The sequence below is a fragment of the Acinonyx jubatus genome, chromosome D3, assembly GCF_027475565.1.
Source record: "Acinonyx jubatus isolate Ajub_Pintada_27869175 chromosome D3, VMU_Ajub_asm_v1.0, whole genome shotgun sequence".
In the NCBI taxonomy this organism is placed as follows: Eukaryota; Metazoa; Chordata; class Mammalia; order Carnivora; family Felidae; genus Acinonyx; species Acinonyx jubatus.
Window position 1 is genome coordinate 22,915,251 of NC_069392.1, and position 22,768 is coordinate 22,938,018.

The 22,768-nt window shown below is 54.5% G+C and overlaps 1 protein-coding gene, 1 long non-coding RNA gene and 1 other non-coding gene across 8 annotated transcripts in view; all 3 read left to right on the forward strand.

Annotated features, from left to right (window-relative positions):
* AP1B1 (adaptor related protein complex 1 subunit beta 1) overlaps positions 1-21,037 on the forward strand; it is an 85,556-nt gene extending 64,519 nt beyond the window's left edge. For 4 of the 6 annotated variants that reach the window (XM_053206108.1, XM_015083642.3, XM_053206107.1 and 1 more), the window contains 11 exons: positions 6,959-7,057; positions 7,595-7,854; positions 8,507-8,708; positions 9,484-9,504; positions 10,055-10,198; positions 15,014-15,159; positions 16,914-17,043; positions 17,341-17,425; positions 18,123-18,209; positions 18,313-18,467; positions 20,036-21,037. In XM_053206108.1, coding sequence (XP_053062083.1) covers positions 6,959-7,057; positions 7,595-7,854; positions 8,507-8,708; positions 9,484-9,504; positions 10,055-10,198; positions 15,014-15,159; positions 16,914-17,043; positions 17,341-17,425; positions 18,123-18,209; positions 18,313-18,467; positions 20,036-20,110 — 1,404 coding nt within the window. In that variant the 3' untranslated portion in view covers positions 20,111-21,037. The remainder of the gene's footprint in view (positions 1-6,958; positions 7,058-7,594; positions 7,855-8,506; positions 8,709-9,483; positions 9,505-10,054; positions 10,199-15,013; positions 15,160-16,913; positions 17,044-17,340; positions 17,426-18,122; positions 18,210-18,312; positions 18,468-20,035) is intronic. The other 2 variants (XM_015083644.3, XM_053206106.1) reach the window with 1 other exon arrangement.
* Positions 1,045-4,030, forward strand: LOC128312409 (uncharacterized). Its single transcript, XR_008291718.1, has 2 exons — positions 1,045-1,959; positions 2,184-4,030. It is a non-coding gene; the product is annotated as an uncharacterized LOC128312409 (long non-coding RNA).
* On the forward strand, positions 15,727-15,823 carry LOC113596680 (small nucleolar RNA SNORD125). The gene has a single exon (XR_003417499.1). It is a non-coding gene; the product is annotated as a small nucleolar RNA SNORD125 (small nucleolar RNA).
* Positions 21,038-22,768: the final 1,731 nt, after the last annotated feature.

A 22,768-nucleotide genomic window follows, 5' to 3' on the forward strand; every position in this document is an offset into this window, starting at 1 on the left:
TGGGTCATGACTGGTGGCTTGGCACCACTACAGTCCATCCTGCCCCGAAACCGTCCCCTCAGCCAGGAGGCCTCAGGGCCCTGCCCTTCATAATACAGCATTGACAGGGTGGTCACGTAAGTGCTGTAGCGCTGACAGGTGTGGCCCCTTTTCCTCTCACACTGCACTGCCTAAGGGGATATTGTGAGGACGGTCTGTGATGGTGTGCACTGAATGCAGGCAGAAGTTTCTGGGTTTAATTTCATATTTATCTTTGGATAGGTAATACTTTGACTTGATTCAAAATTGAGAAAATAAGAACATATATAGTGATTAAGTCTTCCTACCACTTTCCTGACAACCCAGTTCTTTTTTTTAATCATTTTTTTTTAAAGTTTATTTATTTATTATGGAGAGAGTGAGAGAGCACAAGCTGGGGAGAGGCAGAGAGAGACAGAGACACAGAATCCAAAGCAGGCTCCAGGCTCTGAGCTGTTGGCACACAGCCTGACGTGGGGCTGGAACCCACAGACCAAGATCACGACCTGAGCCAAAGTCAGACACTTAACTGAGCCACCCAGGCACCCCAACGACCCAGTTCTCCTCACAGAAGTCATTGGTGTCATTTATTGGTTTCTTGAGGATACTTCCAGAGATAGTATAGGAATACACACCTCTACATACAAGTAAACATATACAGATGTAGTTGGTTCTTACTGTTCATGGTACTTACATTCTATAAAGTCACTGCAAACACTGAATTAACGAGTGCTGAACCCATTGTTTCTAAGAGAAGTATAGAGCTGAGTTCCTACAAGCCTCTAATTAAAATAGTTTCGTCAGTCAATACAGTAATCTTGTTTTTTGTGTTTCTGTTTAGGGACATTTTAATATGTATTATTGATTCATTCACATTGAACTTATGACCACCAGTACTATAACTCACACCTGCATGAAGCTTAAGTAACATATATATTTTCTCCATAAGGTACATCACAGCCTCCTTATGAGGCTGTGAACACTCATATGAACACTATGAACACTAGACAGCAGCGCTTCAGCATTACACTTGGGAACCATTTTGGGTTTTTTTGTTTTTTTGTTTTTTAATTTTTTTTTTAACATTTATTTATTTTTGAGACAGAGAGAGACAGAGCATGAACGGGGGAGGGGCAGAGAGAGAGGGAGACACAGAATCGGAAGCAGGCTCCAGGCTCTGAGCCATCAGCCCAGAGCCCAATGCGGGGCTTGAACTGACGGACCGCGAGATTGTGACCTGAGCCAAAGTCGGATGCTCAACCAACTGAGCCACCCAGGAGCCCCTTGGAGACCATTTTGAAACAGTGAAAGTACCAACAAAAAAACAAAATGTGAAAGATATGGTACTAAATAGATTGTGAAAAGGCCACTTATTTATGGTAGGAGAGCTGAAACAACAAGGCAGAGCATCACCTTCTTGGACCTCAGCTGCGAGTATGTAACACCTCAGGCAACTTGAACTTTTCACTGCCCTGCACTTTGCTGTGCAAGATCGCGAAAGCCCCCAGACATTGATTTTGGGGTTACAAGTACATTTTAGAAAATAGGCAAATTCGAAATATGGACTCTGTGTATAAATACTAAGGCTCAACCATGTATATGTTGCCTCTCATTTATTTTTAGACACTATCATGGGGTGCCTGACCAGCTCTATTGGTAGAACATGCGACTCTTGATCTTGGAGTTGTGAGTTCGAGCCCAGTGTTGGGTGTAGAAATTACTTAAAAATAAACACTACTGGGGACGCCTGGGTGGCTCAGTCAGTTAAGTATCTGACTTGGTTTTGGCTCAGGTCATGATCTCACAGTTTGTGGGTTCGAGCCCCACATCAGGCCCTGCTTGGGATTCTCTCTCTTTCTCTCTCTGCTCCTCCCACGTGCTCTTTCCCTCTCTCTCTCTTTCTCAAAATAAATATATAATCTTTAAAAATAAATAAATAAGGTGGGGCGCCTGGGTGGCGCAGTCGGTTAAGCGTCCGACTTCAGCCAGGTCACGATCTCGCGGTCCGTGAGTTCGAGCCCCGCGTCGGGCTCTGGGCTGATGGCTCAGAGCCTGGAGCCTGTTTCCGATTCTGTGTCTCCCTCTCTCTCTGCCCCTCCCCCGTTCATGCTCTGTCTCTCTCTGTCCCAAAAATAAATAAACGTTGAAAAAAATAAATAAATAAGGGACACCTATGTGGCTCAGTTGGTTAAGCATCCGACTTCAGCTCAGGTCATGATCTCACTGTTTGTGAGTTTGAGCCCTAGGTCAGGCTCTATGCTGACAGCTCAGGGCCTGGAGCCTGCTTTGGATTCTGTGTCTCCCTCTCTCTCTGCCCCTCCCCCACTCATGCTCTCTGTCTCTCTCTCTCTGTCTCTCAAAAAAATAAAACATTAAAAATAATCAAAGTAAATAAATAAATGCTACTGATAGCACACTATACCCTGTCAAATTGTATAACACCTTGACTTTTTCCCTTAAAAATACATCTGAAGGCCCTGCTGTTACTAATTTATGGGACTCTGCAGCTGCATAGTGCCATGTTTATTTAACCAGCCTCCCCTGATAGATACGAAGGTGTCAGTCTTCTACTCTTATAATCAATACTGCTGTGAATAACCTGGGTAGGGCACATCTGCAAGTCTAGCTGGGGGATAATCCTTAGATAAATTCTTTTTTTTTTTCTTTTTTTTAATGTTTGCTTATTTTTGAGAGAGAGAGTGTGTGTGAGCAGCAGAAGGGCAGAGAGAGAGGGAGACATAGAATCCGAAGCATGATCCAGGCTCTGAGCTGTCAGCACAGGGTCCAACGCGGGCCTCGAACCCACGAGCTGTGAGATTGGATGCTTAACTGACTGAGCCACCCAGGCACCCCCTTAGATAAATTCTTTCTAGTAAATGGGCCCGTGCATTGATGATGGGAGTAGTTGTTCCACATTTCCCTCAGTGTAGAGGGTTTACATTCCGATCTCAGAGGTGGCATTCACCTTACCTCCTTGCCAACCTGGTACATCCTCAAACAATTTTTGCCAATCTGATAAACAACAAAGTGTACCTTGGTTGGTTTTGTTTGCATTTCTGTTCTGAGTGAGGTTGAGCATCTTTTCATATTGTATTCCATTTTCTGTGAACCAGGCACTGTCTGCTCACGCAAGGGGGCTTCTAAAACGTGTTTGTAAGCACAGAAATCTTTGCTCTCCAGCTAGGGAGTGTAACCTTTTGGGTCAGAGCATGAGCCTTGGGATAGGAGACCCCAGAGTCCAAACCCCTCTTCTGCCCTTTCCTGGCTTGGTGGCTTTCCACTAATTTTCTGCTTCTCTGAGCCTCAGTTTCCTCATTTGTAAGATGAGTGTTGTAAGACTTTTCTTCATCCTGTTGCTCTGAAAGTTAAATGGGATGCTTTGTGTAATGTCCCTAACATGTGCCCAGCCCATGATAAGCACTCACGAATGGTAGTATTGGTGTTGGTCAGAATTGGTTGAAAATTGGTCCAGGCAACAAAGAGGGCACCTACTGGTTCCTGTAGCTGATAAGTTCTGGGAGTGTGCTCTCTTCCAGCATGCTTGGGTGAGGGTGCCCAGATGGTGGCATCAGGACTGTCTCTGTCTCCTTGGGGTGGCTTCTCCCTTAGGAAGGTTCCCACAGGTGGAACCTGCGTGAGGTCAGTTGTTCCAGGCTGTGTCCTTACAGCTTAGCAACTCCCCTAACTCCCTTCCCCTCGGTAGTTCCAGCAACAGTCCAGGCCCGTTTGCATTCTCCTAAGCCAGTCGCCATGAATCCAAGTGACTATGTCTGTCAGACACTTGTCCTAGTCTCTGTGGATCGGACAGGGCAAGAGAAGAGAGTGATTTTCTGAAGGAAAGCAAGCATTTTTGGTGCCAGAAGACAGACTAGATGCTGGGTGGGCAAAAACAACAGATGTCCATCATGAAATAATAGTACTAACTCCTACCATCACCCACTCCCACTGCCACCTGCCAAGTCGGCTGCCAGCCTGCCCCGGGCTTGCTTTCACTTTCACACCCACCCCCTCATTCGCTTGTCTCTAAGAGAAGCAGAGCGTCGTTTGGGATTGCTTGTGCCCCTGAGTCCTGCCTGGGATTACTGCAGAGAATGCCCTCTGGGGGGTGTTTCTGCCCATATAGTAGAGTAAATCTTTTGTAGCCGCTTCCCCCTTGGCAAAGCCTGCTGAAGAGCCCAGGATGAGAGAAGTCGGACAAGGGAAAGCTGAGCAGGAGCCTGGCTTGAGGAAATCCAGGCTCCTCCCCCGTTGGGTGACCTGGAGCAAGTTAAACTTGCCAAGCCTGTTTCTTTGTCTCCAGCACGGGGTTGCTGCAAAGCTTATTGGATGACATGTGTAAACTGGCCTCTCCAGTGCTCGGCAAACAGTAGCTGGGTGATGGTGATGGTGGTTTTAATTAAGTGGCCAGCTCCCTTTGCCTTCTGGGTTCACAGCACCATTCAAAGCTTTTGTAAGAATACTTGTTCAGTGCTTTGCAGCTTGGAAACTTACTTTAGATTATCTCTTTGAGCTCCCTTCTCCTGGGCTCCTAGGCCTCTCCACCCATGGACCTGGAGCTCAGAAAGACTTGGCTGAGGTGGTATGTCAGTCCAGCCTGTGCCTCGCCCCTGTCTGGATGGCAGGGGCGGGGGCATCATTGCAGGAGGGTTGCCGTGAACATGCATGCTAACACGAGGGTGTTGTGTGTTGGTGAGGGGTGGGAGGAGTTGGGCTAGTGGTCAGAGTTCCCAGGCAGCGTAGCCAACCCAATGAGTGATTGGGTGATGAATGATTCCAGGCAGCCAGCTGACCTGGGTTGAGAACTTGGTAAAGAATCCCTGTGTGCTGGGGCATCTGGGTGGCTCAGTCGGTTAAGCATCCACCTTCGGCTCGGGTCATGATCTCGTGGTTCATGAGTTTGAATCCCCATCAGGCTCTGTGCTGACAGCTCGGAGCCTGGACCCCGTTTCAGATTCTGTGTCTCCCTCTCTCTGCCCCTCTCCCACTTATACTCTGTCTTTCTCTCCCTCCCTCCCTCTCTCTCTCTCTCTCTCTCTCTCTCTCTCTCTGTCCCAAAAATAAATAAACATTAAAAATTAAAAGAAAAAAATCCCTGCGTGCTGGCTGTAGTGATACTGATGACCACAGTGAGAGCTATTGTATATTGAGAGAATCCATGATAGGTTCTTTACATTCCTTCCTTCCTTCCTTCCTTCCTTCCTTCCTTCCTTCCTTCCTTTTTCTTTCTTTCTTTCTTTCTTTCTTTCTTTCTTTCTTTCTTTCTTTCTTTCTTTCTTTCATGTTTGTTTGTTTATTTTGAGAGAGAGAGAGAGACAGTATGAGCTGGGGAGGAGAGGCAGAGAGAGGGGGAGAGAGAGAATCCCAAACAGGCTCTGCGCTGTCAGCACTGAGCCCGATACGAGGGCCGGTCTCATGTACTGTGGGATCATGACCTGAGCTGAAATCAAGAGTCGGATGCTTAAGCGACTGAGCCGCCCAGGCACCCTGGTTCTTTACATTTCTTGTCTCATTGACTCTTCCATTAACCCTGTGAGGTATTTAAATCCACATTATTAATAAGGAAGCAGACTCAGAAGTTACATTACTTGTCCAGAGTCACGTTCAAATGAGGTGTGATGTAACTCTAACTTCAAAGTCCACTGTCATAAATTGCCATTTTCAGAGCTCATAGAACCCCTTGAAGCAAAACACCCCTCTCCCCACCAACTGAGGATAAATGGTTTTCCCTGGACTACCTGGCCAGGGACTGTAGCCAAGTCCTGGAAGCCAGTTCCTTGGGCTGCCTCCTACCTGGGCAACAGCCAGCCCACTGCCCCTCTGCTGTTGGCCCATGTGTAACCAAATCGCAAGAACTCTGGATTGCTTGATTCCAGAAATGGACTATATCCCCTCTATCCTGCCTCCTGCTGTCAGCCTGCCCTGTGTACCAGGATTTCTATGAGTGCCCTCCTGCCGGCCTGACCCGGGAGGTGCTGTCAGCCCTGTTGCCGCCCTCTTGCCACAGGTCTGCCCCTGGCACCGCCCTGGCTTGGGAACCTCAGGCTGTCCTCTTGTCTCGTGACTGGCAAAAAGGAAATGTGGCTAAGGAAGGACTATGTGCAGAGAATTGTTCTTTCAGAGATGTTTTTTGAGTTAGCAGGTTTTTCTCAAATGCTTCCTGTGCACTGGGCACTAGATAGAATAGTGACCAGGAATACCATGTGACAGACATGATCTCTGCCCTCAAAGGGCTGTCTCCACAGCACAGACAGCCTGGTGGCTGGACAGCATTTCTAATACTGTGGGGCAATGCCCATGAGGGGGTGCAGGCAGCTGCAGAAGCCTGGGGGTGCTGGGGTCAGCATGAGCTCCGAGGGGTAAGAAGATAGTGGCCAGGGTAAGGGCAGCGGGGGGCATGATCAGGTGAAGGCAGCAGCTCAGTAAGAAAGGGGTGCCAAGAGAGGGCTGGGCAAGAGTGGTTCCCACCTTCTGGTGGAAGCCCAGCTCCTCAGTGACGGGCTGGCTCTGTGGGCCCTGCTGGCCCTGTCCCCAGGCCTCCCTGGCACCGTCTCTGCTTATTGACAGGTGGCCCCTTTAAGAAGTACACCAGCTACACACGGTGCCCTTTTAAGGTGCCCTTTTAAGCTGCGAGCTCTTTTAAGGCACCGGAGGCGGAGAGCCCTGACAGGCTGCTGGGACCCTGGGGTGGAATGTCCAAATAGTAGTGGCCCTCTCCTGCCTGGGTGGTAACGCCAAGGTTTAGGCTACTTGGCGCTACCAGCAGCCCCCTGGCCTTAGTCCGTTTTCTGTGGCCACCTCCAAACTTGGAGTAGCTGCTCTTGGCTTTCAGGACCTTTGAAAAATACCCTTTTCTCTCTTTGAGGGCCTGATTTGGTTTCCTTCTGTCCCCGACATGAAGCCCTTGCTACTTCCTCCTTGTTACCTCTCTGTCTTCCTGCAGGTTCAGCTGCAGCTACTGACAGCCATTGTGAAACTCTTTCTGAAGAAGCCAACAGAGACCCAGGAGCTGGTGCAGCAGGTCCTCAGCTTGGCCACTCAGGTCCGTGCCTCAGCCTCCCTGCTGCGCCCAGTGCAGGTCTCACTCTGCAGGGGGTGCTCCGGTCCCAGGAGCCAGACCTTCGAGCCAAGGTCCTGCTCCTAAGACTGGTACCACTGGGGGGTTTGGCCCCAGAGTAATCCAGGATCCCTATGCAGGGAGCTCAGTCATAAAGAAATCAAGATGGAGTGGGGTCAGGTAGTAAAGTTGAGCCAGACTGTAAACTAAAGAGGAGAGGGAGGTCCAGGAGAGCCAGATGGTTTGTAGGAGGATGGGGAGGGAAGATTTTGAAGGGGAGGGTGGAGAGTGGGGACAGGAGTGGGAATGGCGTATTTAATCCTGGGCTAGAGTAAGACACCAAAGGGACCAGTCCATGTTTAGGGACAGGTTCATGGGACTGCTCAGGATCACTGTCGGCAGCCAGCACTGTGACCATGTCTGGATCATGGGCTTTGGGGAGGGTTTCCCCCCTTTCCCTCAGCTGGTAGCTCTGCTCTGAGTTTAGTAGGTTTCTCATCACCCCCCTCACCCCCATCCCAGGACTCTGATAACCCGGACTTGCGGGACCGTGGCTACATCTACTGGCGTCTGCTTTCCACGGACCCGGTGGCTGCCAAGGAAGTGGTTTTGGCTGAGAAGCCACTCATCTCCGAAGAGACGGACCTCATTGAGCCCACACTGCTGGATGAGCTCATCTGCTACATTGGCACACTGGCCTCCGTCTACCACAAGCCTCCCAGCGCCTTTGTGGAGGGGGGCCGGGGCGTTGTGCACAAGAGCCTGCCACCTCGCACCGCCTCGTGAGTGACGTGGGCCAGGCTCCAGGCTGAGCCTCCTTACCTGGTTTTCTGAGCCATTAGCACAAGCACTCGGGCTTGATGTAGTAACCCCCTGGCAAGACCTGAGTCTGAGGAAAATTCTAATCCTAGTGACTTTTTAATGAAAAAAAGTGCATACCAGGTGTGGACTAAGTTACCTCATTTGACCGTTATAGTAGCTCTAAGACGTTACCCCATTTAACAGACGAGGACAATAGGCACGGAGAGCTTGAGGGCCTGTGCAGCATCCCACAGCCAGCACAGCTAGGCTCAGACCCAATTCTAATTCCAGAGCCCTGTTCTTCTCACCCTCCTCTGCCACCCCCTGGTGGTTGGTTTGGCCTGGGTGCCCAGGCTTCCAGGGCCAGCATCCAGTCTTTAAAGTGCGCTGAGTGGTGGAAGTACAGAGGGCCCCTCCCTTCGCTCACCCCCAGGAAGCTGGATCTCTTGGAGAGCCAAAAAGCTGGATCGGGCGTGGGAAGGGGGAAGAGGAGGAGGCACGTAGACAGCACTTCTGGGACTGTGAGGAGACGGGAGCCCGTCCTAGGGGAGGATCCCGGAGCCTGGGACTCTGACTTCCCTGAGACAGCCCAACGCCCACCCCACTGAACCTCTCTCTCCTGTGTCCTCACAGGAGCGAGAGCACAGAGAGCCCCGAGACGGCCCCTGCCGGAGCACCCTCTGGTGAGCAGCCGGATGTCATCCCCACCCAGGGAGACCTGCTGGGCGACCTCCTCAACCTGGACCTTGGCCCCCCAGTGAGCGGTCCACCCCTGGCCACCTCCTCGGTGCAGATGGGAGCTGTGGATCTTCTTGGTGGAGGCCTTGACAGCCTGGTATGTCCTGGGGCCCCTTCTGGATGACACTGATAATGATCTTCAGATGAGCAGTCGTTGAAGGCCCTGTCTGTGCTATTCACGAACCAGGGGCACCCCTGTCTGCAGAGGCGATGGTGTAGCTCCCTACTTACAGGGGAGGAAAACCGAGGCTTAAAGAGTTCAGCTGATCTTCCCTCCAAGAGTGCACAGTATGGGGCTTACACGGGCCTTAGCCCCTTGCTGAGCTACTGAGCCCCAAGAGACCTGGGGCCGGTAAAGCTGGAGAGGAGCCAGACCAGTGTCCATTTAGCCCCACACCCTGCTCTACTTCAGGGTAGCAGCCAAGCAGGCCTGGGAGGCCCAGGAGCAATCAGAGACAACCTTCCTCCCCTGTAGAAAGGGGGTGGTAAGACTGGACTAGGTATCTCCCTGGGACTTCTCCGGGCAGCTGGTAGAACCAGGTAGAAGGGGTGGCAGAATCCCTGTCATTTGGCCATGTGTGGCTCAGGTCCCCAAGGCATCGCACGGGAAAGGGGAGGAAAGGTCATGGCACAGGAACTGAGTTGGGGGTGAAGCCCAGGCAGTAGTGCCCTTCACAGAGATGGTCTGGGCCCCCCTCTTACGCCTGGCACATATGTCTTACTGTCTTGCCACAGACTCATCTCAGTGAAGCAGCGGTGACTAATCTTTTCCCTCTTTCCCTCTCTCTCTTGTCTGTCTCTGTCTTCTCTGCTGGCTTTTCTCTCTGCATGTGGCTGCCTGTTCTCTTCACCCTGCCTGCTTCCGCTTGGAGATGGGGGATGAGCCTGAAGGGGTACGGTTCAACCCTTGTGCCCCCAAGCCTTTGTCCCTGCTCTTCCTGAGTGTTGGCCCAGCGTCCCAAGGGGTGGTTGATGTCAAAGCCGTCCCTCCTCCTGCTGAGCCACGGCCTTGTATCCAGTGTCCCATCCTCACTACCCTAAGACAAACTTGCCTTGTCATCCCAAGGATCACCCACGCTCTCAGTTCCCACGGGCCCTCTGTGACGTCCTAGAGAGTGTGCTCCTGTCTGCTGAGCACAGCCTCACAGCAGTGGTCTCGGCGCTCCTTTTATCTGTGGGCTGCATGTTAGTTTACAAGCGTCCCAGCCCTTTCCCAGAGGTCACCCCTAAGGTTGGAGGCTTGCAGGTCATGGGAGGGCACAGCCTCTCTTCTCCACCCACCTCACCCTGTCTTGTCTCTGAAAGAATTGCTGTGACAACAGCCCTACAGCCCCCTCTGCCCCGTCCCATTTTCTAAAGTGCCAGGTGGCTCCACTCATGCCTGGGCCCCTAATGTCCCCCACCTCTGATGCCCACCTCTGACCCCTTTCCCTTTCTTTCCAGATTGGGGGCCCCAACTTTGTGGCACCCCCAGCAGCAACAGTCCCAGCCAACCTAGGAGCATCCATGGGCAGTGGCCTGAGTGACCTCTTTGACCTGACCAGTGGTGTGGGCACGCTGTCAGGATCGTACGTGGCCCCCAAAGCGGTAAGTACTGTGCCTCCTTCCATGGCAGGAGCAGAAAATTAAGACACTGGCTGATGTGTGGGTTCCTTAGATGGCCCGTTCATGGAATCGGCTCAGGCCAACAAGGATGGGCCCAAGGAGCAACAGTTTGCCAACACGATGCTGAGGGCAGCTAGGGGCTGTGGGAGCAGAGGGAAGAGATGCTAGGTGGGGCCTGGGGGCCTGGGAAGACCTCCCAGAGTGGGGTCACTGGAGCTCTGGCCTGTAGATCAAGTCTGAATTGGCCGGACACACGAGTGGAGAGACGGCTCTGAGTGGAGGTAACGGCCTGTGGAGGGGCCTGGAGGTGAGGGAGAGAGAGCTGGCGGAAGTCCTGGCTCGTCGGAGCAGCAGTTCTCAGTGCTGCCCCACCCAACACCCCTTATCAACGATAGACAGTGCCCGGTGTATCCTTTATTTCCTGTGTTTAAAGGAGATGCGTGGACTGTGCAACCTACTTATGTGTATCATTTCAGACTTAGTAAGATGCTGTCACTTCATAAAGGAGACATCCAGGGAGGAGTATCAAATTATATATTTCAGTGTCATAAAGGTTTGGGCCCACCTGCCCCGGAAGATCTGATGAAGTTGTCAGGTGTTTGTAGTTCGGGTGTTGTAAGCCTTGTGGCCAGTGGTGCCCTCAGCTTCTGAAGTGGTGACTGACTCCCACTAAAGGTTCAGTAAAACAACACGAGGAACAGGCTTTCTTTGATTTTCACCACAGTTAGGATCCCAGCAATCTGGGGGTATGTTGAAACCGTGCAAAACATACTCGAGGGATGGAGGACAATTGCTCGTCGAGGGGACTGTTGTCCTCCCAGCAGCATGTCTAGCATCCCTGACCCCAGCCCACTAAACGTGGTGCCTCCCCGCCATTGTGCCACCTGAAGATGCCCCATGCTACCTAAGGGCGGTGCTCCCCCAAGACTCCTGGCTACACTAGAGATTCGGGAGGGAAGAAACCGGCAAGGTCAGCAGCGCCAGGCTGTGAGGGTTTCTCTCAGTCCTAGCGGTGGAGCTCTTAGAAGGTTCTAAGCAGAGATGAAACAGATTTGCACTTGAGAGAGATTGCTTTGGCTCCACTGTGTGTGGGGCGGGAGGCAGGTTGGAAGGGTTAGAACAGAAGCAGGTGCCCAGTGAGGAGACTGGTAGGAGTTGTATGCTGATGGTGGCCCGGACAAGGTGGGCACCTTTGAGGGTGGAGGCAAAAGGCTGCACTGGAGAGCTCGGGCGGTGGGACTGGCAGAATGTGGGGGTTGGTGGGGAGGAGAGGATGCTGGCTCAAGTGGTGGGGTGGGGGAGGTGCCATCTGCAGAGATGGGGGCGAGGGGAAGGAAGAAGAGCTGAGTCTGGGAGACAAGATCATGTGGGCCTGGCACTGAGGAGAGCGCAGTGCGGGCCAGGCCCCCAGCATCAAGGAAGCTGCCAGAGGGGACCGACATGGCCAGACTCCGGTCGGACACTGTGTCTGCCACTTTGTTCCCAGCCGGAGCCCCTCTCTCTCTTCCAAGGTTCCCTTCCCAGAGCAGGACGCCGCTGAGCTCCAGGGGCAAGGGGATATCTCTGCTGTGACTGGGGGGGACATGAGCCAGCACCTGCCCTGGCCTCACCAGGTGTGCTGGCTGTACCTGAGGTGGTGATAGCAGGATGTGGGCCCACGGAGCCCACGGCAGACAGGAAGTCTAGACGGGAAGTGCCAACAGCTGCACACTTCTGTGCCATGGACTGCGTGAGCATGGCACAGCCCCCACACCCCTAAATCTTGCCAGAAGCCTTATGGTGCTGTGATTCCTGTTCTGAGGTTGAGAAATCTGGGTGTTTTGCCTAAGGTCACACAGCCGGTAAGTGAGAGTCTGAAACTGATGCAGGGTGGTGGCACCAAAGCCTCTGTTCCTTATCCCTGCGTGATCATGCCCCGAAGTGTTTGCGAACATCCTGTGTGCCTGCCTCAGTGTCATAGGTTGGCAGAATCACTAATTGCTCCCCAGATTGGTTACCTCACTGCATGAGGCCTATGCATACATGTTAAAAACCCAGAGCAACGATGACTCCTGCAATCCTGTGGGTGCCAGGCCTTGCCAGGACTGCAGACCCGCCAGGAATATTAAGTCTGGAGCTGGCCTTCTGCTTGTGTGTTCATTTTACTGGATGCTGTCATTGCTTTTTCTTGGGTGTGCCAACAGTGAGTGCTAGAAGTGGGAGGTTAGAGGATCACCCGGTCAGAGGAATTCAGCGCAGGCTGCCTGCAAGAGGAATCCTTGCAGCACAGGCAGGACTTTCCCCTTTATCTGAGACACAGGAGTTTCTGGGGTGTGGGTGTGTTCTGCCTTCAGAAGTAGTAGCTATGTCATCTACATTTTCCTAACAGCACTGTGACTACCTAGAATGGTTTGTCCCACGTGCATTCCCCCCCCATGCACGTGGGGGTAAATCCATTTGCCAAAATTCCTGGTCAAGGGAATAAGGCTTTCTCTGCGCAAGAACTTGAGTTCCTCAAGCATTTGGACCGGTGGGTGGTGATATTTCCTTGGGTCCTTCAGGAAATGCTGAAGATTAGTTCTGTGGTGGGCTAGACTCCATGAACCCACAGTGACCAAGAGAGACGAGGTCCCCGCCCTCAGCAGTAAGTCCCAGTGACAGGCACTTCTGCAAGAACTGCGAAAGGGGGCCTGCTGGTGGGGGGTGGTGCAGGGCCCAGGGAAGCCACTGTGGGGGCATTCTCTGAGCTCTCTGCTTGCTGGATCTCAGCTGAGGCTAAAGCCCTGAAATTCTGCCCTCACACATTTGTCCCAGGGAAACAAAGGATGATCAGGTTAGCACGTGGGGTGGGGGTGGGAGTGCCTGCAGAAGCACTTTCCAAATAGGGAACAATGTGGTGGGGGAGGGCAGAGGAGCAGGTGCAATCCAAGCCTGGCAGAGGGGACACCAGGCCATGGAAGCCATGGAGAGTGGAAGCCGTTGCAGGACTGGGAGGGTTTTTAAGGATACCATGGTCAGATTTGCATTTTTTTTAAAGTTTTATTTATTTAGGTAATCTCTACACCACACATGGGGCTCAAACTCACAACCCCGAGATCGAGTTGCATGCTCCTCTGACTGAGCCAGCCAGGTGCCCCCAGATTCGCATTTTAAAAGATGACTTTAGGGGTACCTGGGTAGCTCAGCTGGTTGCGCGTCTGACTCTTGATTTCGACTCAGATCATGGTCCCAGGATCATGGGATGGAGCCCTGTGTTCGGCTCCACACAGAGCTTGGAACCTGCTTCGGATTCTCTCTGTCTCCCTTTGCCCTGCTTGCTCTTACGCTCTCTGAATGAATGAATGAGTGAATGAATGAATGAATGAATGAATGAATAAAAATAAATAAAAGATGACTTGGCTGCTGTGAAGGGTGGGGAGAGAGGGACTGGGTCAGCCACGTGGGCTGCCGCCTTACCCAGTGGACTCTGGCTGGCTCAGATGCAGGAGTGCCTGCAGAGAGAAGTAGAGGCCCTGGCGGCAGATGGAGGAGGTGGGGGTGATAGGACCTGGGCCGTGTGACAGTGTTGTAGGGGTTGGGATCAGCTGAGGGTGGGGACCTAGACGTCTCTGAAGTTCCTGGAATTGGCACCTTGAGAGATGGTGAGACATTTGCCCATGCAGGGCACCTTGGGAAAGCTCTCAAGGGGGCCTGGGTCTTTTGACCTCGGGGGGCCTGTGAGGCATCTGAGACAAAAACGTCCTGAAAGGCATTTTCACAGCCGTGGGTGACGCTTGTGGATGTCCTGCGTGGTTGGGGTTTTAATTCAAGCTGTCTCACTTTGCAAGCGCTGTGTGAATGCCGGTGCCACAGCAAGCTCTAGGCCAAGGATGTAAAGACAGAAAGCAGAGCCCTTCCCCTCAAAGAGCTGGCTGGGAACAGGGGCGACAGACACACAGACTCACATTTATCCGTTAAAATGTCTTGGTGGTGGGAATGTAGGGAAGGAACCTAGGTGAGAGGCAGTGGCTCTTGAGCTGAGGCTCCCGTGCAGCCAGGCAGCAGAGGGCCTACCAGGCAAGAGGCCGTCTTAGGTGCTGTCCTTGGTCAGGCCAGTTTCTACAATTAAAAGGCCAGTCCTGCGGCGCCTGGGTGGCTCAGTCGGTTGAGTGTCTGACTCTGGATTTCAGCTCAGGTCATGATCTCACGGTTCATGAGATTGAGCCCTGCGTTAGGCTCTGCACTGACAGCACGGAGCATGCTTGGGATTCTCTCTCTCTCCCTCTCTCTGCCCCTCCTCTGCTTGTGTGCACATGCACACCTCTCTCTCTTTCTCTTTCTCTTAAAATAAATAAACTTAAAAAAAAAAAAAAAAAAAAAAGGCCAGCCCTGCCTTCTGCTAGGAAGAACAGACTGTGACAGCCAGGGAGGCCTCAGGCTCTGGCTGAGGCCCCAGATGCCCTTGGGCTCTTGATTCTACTTGGCTCTTCAGGAGGCTGGCAGGACCCACGTGTCTCATTACCTTCCTCAGTGCTACTGACTGAGTGTTCCTTCTTGGACCTCTGGAGACTGGTCAGCCCTTGGGCACACCAAACACCTCCCTACCCCAGGCTGCTCTGATACACAGCCACACTGAGGTGGTGCCCTCCATGGCCCATGCCGGATTGTTCCTCTCGTCCCAAGATCCACATGGTCACCTCCTAGTGGTAAAGGCAGGTGTGGTTGATCGGAGAGAGCGGGGGAGAGGGGGAAGGAGAAGAGGGGGCGGACCCTCCAGTGGGCTATTAAGTTTTAGCGCAGTGGCAAACATGAGCCTCGTCCCCGCTGTCTTCCCTGCAGGTGTGGCTCCCGGCCATGAAGGCCAAGGGGTTGGAGATCTCAGGTACCTTCACCCGCCAGGTGGGCTCCATCTCCATGGACCTGCAGCTGACCAACAAGGCTCTGCAGGTCATGACCGACTTTGCCATCCAGTTTAACCGCAACAGGTGAGCTCCCTGAGGCCGGTCTGTCGAGAGCCCGTGCTGGTGACTGTAGGCAGCGGCTGAGAGCTCTGAGGGGTCTGATGCCTCGTTTCTGGTGAAGACGGATATTCCTGCATCTCAGGCCAAAGCCCTCTAAAGCAGCGATTTTTTTTTCTTCCCAGTGACCTCTTTACGTGGACCCCACAATGCCAAGCATAGGGGAGAGTGTCTCCCCTTATTTTAGCCTTCCTCCACTGCCCAAAGAGTGTTTTGCTGACAAAAACCCCCAGCTCCAAACTAGGAACTTGCCTTTGGCAAACACCCCACATAACAGGAGGTAGCCTCCTGTCCAGGCCTGAGTTGCTCTCATCTCAGGGCCCAGCTCTAAGAAGCCTGATGGGGGGTGGACCTTGCTGCCCCAGCCCCTTGTGGCACAGGATTAAACCATCAGACTGAGCCTCGGAGTGGTGGCTGCCCCGGGCTCTTCACCCCCACTGGGTCTCCTGCGCTGGAGGTTCCTGGGGAAGGTTTCCTCTCTGGCACCATGAGGGTCTTCACGGACCAGGCCCACTAGGCCAGGGCTCTCTAGGGGACCCAAGCAGCCTCTCCTGATGATTCTTCTTCCTGAGCAGCTCTAGTGATGAGCAAACTGAGCCTCTAAGAAGTTGACTGAAGGGGCTGCTTCCTCAGGGAGAGCCCTCAAGCCAGTGGGTCCTGACCCTCCATCAGCTCTGCTACTCACCCTCAGATGGCCCCAGAGGCTGTAGAAGCACTCGGGGTTCTAAGGGGTAGTCCCATTGCTTGCTCATAACAGACGTATAGCATGCTGACAACCTCCTGGGTAGCAGACCCTGTGCCGAGGGCTTTAGGAGTACATATTATCTTACTTTGAGCCCAGGGAAGTCCGTGCCATTATCCCCCTTTCAGTAGATAATGACACCTGGGCTCAAAATAGGTGGCTTGCCCAGGATCAGTGGGGGAGCTTCCAAGAAAGCCTGAAGCGCTGGGCCACCACAGGAGCCCATGGTTCTCCCACTGTGTCCCGGGCAGGCCTGATTGCCATCGTGGGCAAGTACAGGCCAGGTCAGGCAGCTCAAGCTCTGGGTCTCAGCTACTCACCCCATAGGGTCTGAACACAGGCTTGCCCCTCCCTGATTCTCCGTGTCCTGGAGGATGAGAGAATGTATACTTCTCACTGTTTTTATGAGGGTAGGAGTTGGTATAATATCAAATGTCCAGGTTGGACACAGTGAGCTGTTGGTTCATGGTCATGTATCACACTCATGGGGATCCTCTTGATATACCCACGTGTTGCTTTACCAAGAAGCAGGGCTTTTCTGAATCTCTCCCTGGCCAGTTCTAAGCTAGACAGTGAAATCTGGCATCTTGCTTGGGGTGGTCACATCTGTCTTGGGAGATGGGGATTGCTAGCAGCTTATAGTCCAGGCCCCTGGTGTCAGATGGAGCTCCTCAAGGGCAGGACAGAGCAAGGCCATGTTCACCCAGGCCTACCCAGTGCCTAGGCCAGAGGAGCAGAGGAGTAGAGATAGGCTTTAGGCCTGCAGCTGGCCTGGGGCTCCTTCCTCCTGTCCACATGGCCATTGAGGGTGGGGTCAGGAACTTATCCTTCTGTCCTGGGCCTAGAGCTGAGGTGAGGCCAGCTGACTAGAGAGGCCTCTTGCCAGCTGCTGCCCTAGCTCTGGAGCCTGAGGAGCCCATACATCCCTCGTCAGCACCTGTTCCCCCTGCCATTCCCGCGGGGGCTTCTCTTTCCCCAGCTTCGGCCTGGCCCCTGCCGCCCCCCTCCAGATCCACGCACCACTCAGCCCCAACCAGACTGTGGAAATCTCTCTGCCTCTCAACACGGTGGGCTCGGTCATGAAGATGGAGCCTCTGAACAACCTCCAGGTGTGTTCCAGACAGGGCCAAGCACCCCCATCCTCACCTGCCCACTCACTGCAGGGAAGGAGCCCGGTGGAGAGTTCTGGGGTCTGGGGGTCTGGCCTTTGTTGGCAAAAGGGTGTGTCTATGGAGTTGTGCCCTTAGCTGAAGATCTGGCAGGGGAGGCCTAATCCGAGAGAATGTGGTTACCAGGGAAGGGATGTGAGGGAACCTGCTCAGGGGGAAGCACAGGGAACAGGCCTTTCCTGGGGCCTCAGAGGTAGTATTGGGCATCAGGGACCAATTAGGTGGCCTTGTTCCTAGGTGGCCGTAAAGAACAACATTGACGTCTTCTACTTCAGCACTTTGTACCCACTGCATATCCTCTTTGTGGAGGATGGGAAGATGGGTGAGTCCTGATGGTGCCCCCTGGAGTCCCTGGAATAGAACAATTGGGTTTGCCCCACAGTGAAGTTTGTGAGTCGCTGGCCTCTCTGCAGAGCCTAAGGCGAGGGTCACACCTCCTTCAAGGCCCGCTGGGTGTTGCCTGGCCATTTCTGTCCCGAGGTGGGGGCGGGCCACGCGGGAGCTTTCACTCCTGGGTTCTCCTGCTCTGCCCCTCGGCCATCCCCACGGCTCTCGAGACCGCGAGCCAACACCGTGCCACACTTGATGTCCGTCTCCTGTGCCCTGGCTGAAACCCCTGAGAAGACTCATCCCCACCCCAGGAGGGCTCTCTGCCAGCTCAGAGCTGTGCAGACAACTTTGCCCACATCATCTCTCAGTCACCGCAGAAGCCCTGTGACACAGGCTGTGATTAACAAGCAGGCTGCTCGGGACCAGGAAGGAGCGCATGTGTGGATGCTGGGAAGGGGAGATTTAAGGCGCAGAGGTGGGAAGCCCAGGGCCTTTTGGAAGCGCACTGGCAGCCACCTTCACAGAGCTGAGGGTTTGTTCAGGGAAGCAGCAGGCGCGGTGGCAGAGCCAGTCCCTGTCTTCAGCTTCAGGTTGGCATCCCTGGCAGACCCACTTCCTGCTGGATGTCAATGAGCAGGGCCACAGGTTTATCGGGGTCCCATCTTCTACCCTGCCCCCCCATCCTCTAGACCGGCAGATGTTCCTGGCCACGTGGAAGGACATTCCCAATGAAAATGAAGCCCAGTTCCAGATCAGAGACTGCCCCCTCAACGCGGGTAGGACTTTGCACCCTCCTCCACCTTCCTGCCCATTGCACACTGCCCTGCACCCGTGCCCCCGGCCCTCACACCGCTGACTGGGGGCCCTTCTCGCTCTCAGAGGCTGTGAGCAGCAGGCTACAGAGCAGCAACATCTTCACTGTCGCCAAGAGGAACGTGGAGGGCCAGGACATGCTCTACCAGTCCCTGAAGCTGACCAACGGCATCTGGGTGCTGGCAGAGCTGCGTATCCAGCCAGGCAACCCCAGCTTCACGGTGAGGGTCCCCGCTCCTGCCCTGCCAGCCCCAGGGTGTCTGCCTCCATGTTCCGGGCAGCCTTTCCTGCCCTCGCTCCTTCCCAGACTAGGGGTCAGTTCTGATGGGGTGCGCTCTAGCCCAGCTAGGCTGGGGCCCCTTGGAACCTGGCACGAATGAGCATCAGAACTCTGACCCTAGCTCCGAATTCTGCTCATCAGGTTATCCAGTCAGACACCAAACTGTGTCACCAAACAGTGAGTTGGACTAGAAGGTTCTATAACATTGGCCCCTGTGAGGTGGCACAGTTGGCCCGAGGCCCACCTGACTGGGAAATGGCACTCCTGGGCCTGTACCCTGGCCCTCCTCCTACTCTTTCCTGCCTGAGGGCCCTCCTGAGAGGATGCTGATTCCCAGCATCTCGTCCTTCCTGGCCTTTGTGTCAGACCCCAGTCAGAACATGGCTTCCACGGAGTACGTGGTTGTCGTGGAGGCCGTGCTGCTGTTCCAGGCCCCAGAGAGCTCCAGGCTTTGCTTCTCCCCCGGAACCAAAGTGTCTGGCAGGCGTGGCCCTCCAGACGTTGTTCCCGGGCCCCGCTGGCAGTGTTGGCACTGTGGTTGGGCGGGGGCCGCGGCATTGGCTTCGGTCATGGTAATTTCCGTCTCCCTATGTTTGGTTGCTGCATGCCCACCCTCCCTGCCGGTGCCCGTGGTGCAGGACTTGGAGGTTAGCAGATTGCTTTTCTCTTCCTCTTTCCCCTCATTCTCCCCAGCCATACCTTGCACAGCTCACATCCCGGCCTGGCTCCAGTGCACCCTGCCTCTCCTAGCCTTGCCTCACCCTGCTGCTCCCCAGAGCAGGGCAGACATGCATGCAGGCTGCAGGCAGAGGGCACCCCAAAGCTTCCCAACCAGGTGAACCCGATTGAGGAGCTGGTACCCCTACTTCCCCACACACGCAGTGTGCACAGAGTCCTCCAGAGAAGATTGGACCCCACGGGCCCACCACGGCTGGCTTCTGGAGCTCCATTTGCTCCTCCCTTTCCTAATCGCACCCTTTAGAAGCAGTGATTTTGGCAGAAGTGGTGGCGACACTCGTTTCTCCTCTGCCTCTCCCTACTCTCCAGGCTCACGATGCGGCAAAACTTCCTGTGCAGGAAGCCAGGAAGAATCCCCGGTGCCTGCCCCCCAGTCTCTCTAAGCAGAGGCCTGCTCCCTCTCGGCCCCCTGCCTCCTCAGAGACCCCAGCCCTCCACAGGCTGTGAAAGGCCCCATCAGCTCTGCGGGGTGGGGGCTGGGCACTCCCTGACAGCCTCCAGCTCATGATTCACGCTGCCTGCCAGCAGGGCCGTGGTGGCTGGGCTGACAGCAGGTGTGTGGGCTGCAAGTATATTTGGTCCACGCAGCAGCCACCCACTCCGCTTTACCACACATCTGCCCCAGCTGTGCTGCCCCCAGGCCACACGTGCACACCGCACTCTTCCATCTGGTTCTCCCCCTCTCTTCCCTCCCTGTGTTCCTTCCCAGCCCCAGAGAGGAGCCCGGAGAACTGAGTGCTCCGTCCCCTGACCTCTCTTTCCCCCCCGCAGCTGTCCCTGAAATGTCGAGCGCCAGAGGTGTCCCAACATGTGTACCAGGCCTATGAGACCATCCTCAAGAACTGAGGCCCCATCCAGTGCCCGTCTCAGCCTTCTGCCAGCCCTGTCAAGGAGCCCCCCGGGAGTGGCAGCACCTCCTCCCCGGAGAGGTCGAGCAAGGCTGCCCATGGAGCTCCCTGGTCCTGACCGCCGGGCCCACCTAGGTCCTCGGGGTGGGGCAGCATTCCACCTGGAGTGAAAGCTCGGGGTCTCCCCTCTTCTGTTGCTGCTGACAGGGTCAGGTGAGGAGAGGACCAAAGAAAACAGAGCCAGAGGGGCCACAGAAGCTGATCGGCCGACCCAGGGTTCTTCTCTTCCTTTTCCCCGGCTGGTGCCTGAAGGGCGAGTGTGTGGCTCCCTCCTCGGGGCTCTTGGTCCAGGAAGCCCCCTGCCCTTCAGTCTCTTTTGGGTCAGTGTTAGAGGTCTTCCCTGTTGCCCGCTCTCGTGCCAGGCTGCCCTGGTGTGTGTGGAAGGTTCTCTTGGTGGGCTGTGGGGAGCTCTTCTGTCGGGTCTAGGGCTCCCAGGGCCTACACCCCAACCCTCCCTCCTGCATCCACCCAGGCTGGGGCCCTGTGGTTGTGCCAGTTGGGCCACAGCCTCCTGAGCACTGACCCACATGGGCAAGACTGGGCAGAAACTTCCAGAGCCCCTGCCCAGACTCTTGCTCCCCTAGCAGTTGCACACACCCACTCACCCCACTCCCTCTCTTGCCCCTGAGGACGGTCACTGCCTACGATATAGTCCTTGGCGTCCCCTGCGTTCCTGAAACAGAGACAGGGCTGAGAGATGGGGTACGTGGGTGAGCGCGGTGCTTCCTATCTGGGGTTTCTTTGGGGTTTCTCCTTAGTGTCTGCTGCCCTCCCCCTGGCCTCTCAAGTTTCAGTTGTGTCTGACAGACCATTAGGTTTTCCTGTACTGCTGTTTAATAATAAAGAAAGAATCTGCTTTTGGCAATCACGGACACTTTTTTCCCCCTCCACTAAATGTCAGAATTGAAAATTGGCTCCGAGTGGTTGAGGATGGTTTTCTGACCCCTGCAGTAACTATAATATACATAGAGAAGAGAATATATATATATATATATATATATATATATATATATATATATTCATGTATGTAAAATGTATGTCGACTCTTATTTTCAAAAACAGAAAGTGAATAAAAATGATGACATCAAGCGTGTCCCTGGCCAGTGTGTCAGGTCCTGAGACTCTTCTGGGTGTGGTCCTGGGTCCAAGATCAAGGGCTCCAGCTGTGTGCCCAGCCCTTCCCCTGGCTCTCTGAGGACAGTGCCTTTTCCTCTACCCTGTCCTTAAAAACGGACCTCTGAGGCCTGCTCGTCTCCCTGGCACCTCTCCTGCCCTTGATCCTAACTCCACCCAGCCGTCTTGCCTTTTGATGTTGCCTGAGAAGGCTGATTTCTGTTCTGGTTTTCCTCAGCTCCCTGCCATCAGGAAGGCTCCCAGGAGCGGTGGGGAGGTGCTCTGATCAGGGGCAGCTGCGGGAGAGAGGGAACAGTCGGGCAGGCCAAGCGCCAGGCCTGTCTGGGCAGGCTCCTCCCCGCTCTGCGTCTGCGGCTGGCTGAGTGTGGGTACTAAGCGGGTGCCCACCCCAGCTGCCACTAAGGACGTCCCCTGTGGCTCCAGTGCTGGCACTGGAGGGCAGCCAGACCCTGGGCAGAGCCCCAACAGCCAAAGCTGCCTGTGGTTCTCAGTGCCTGGTGGTCAGTGGGCCTTCGGCCTGCCACTGTGGGGGGAGCAGCCTGGGTGCCCTGACCCCATTTCAGCCCAGCCACTCCCTGCACTGCCTGCTTCTGACCCAATGTTGCTTTCCTAGCTCTGGAGGGGCTGAAAGAACAGTGTCAGCAGGAGTACCTGGCTCTCACTGACCCACCTCTTAACCCCTGGGACTAAAAAGACTAGAGTGGCCAAATCCCTTGATTGCACAGTCCAGTTCTCAGTTTACCTGAAAGTCCCGGGCTCAGAAGGCCCTACACCAACACAGCTGTGGTACCCTCAGTTGTGGACTAGAGAAACAGGGTTTTGAGCCCTTGATGAGGCTTACCCTGGCTTGCTATGTCGCCTGCCACCCCTGATTGGCTGAGGTCATGGCTCCACACCTTTCTGCCACGGAGGGCAGACTAGAAGTGTAGGGTAGCTGTCCGCAGTGGGGTGATGATGGATGAGGAGGCCCAGGACTGAGTACTGGGGTGAGGAGGCAGAGCTGATGAGAAAGACTGGCCTGCTGGGACGGAGCACCTTGGACTGTCACTGGACACCGTGGGTCCTATATAAAGCTGTGGACGGGACCTTACCATGATTGTGCCTTTCCCCCAGTCACATGGCATCTGGCATGATGGGACCCAGCAGAGTCCACATTTGCAGGGAAAAACTGAGGCAGGGAGAGCATCTTCACCCCCAGTTCCCCAAGCCTGGGCCTTACCACATCACTGCATCCAAAAAACAAGCAGCCAGGGCCACCACTGGGGCCCAGGCCTTTAGGAGAAGTGCTTTAGGGGATGGCCGGTCAGCCCCAGCTCTGTCCTTCAGAAGCCTCCCTGTTTCCCCTCATCTGAGTGAGGGCCCATCACGTGCCTTTTCACCCTCCTCAGGTGGCACTCCCTGGTCCTGATCTGCTCAGGCCTGCCCCCTCTCAGGGCCTGACACCTCTCGGGAGCCTTAGTGT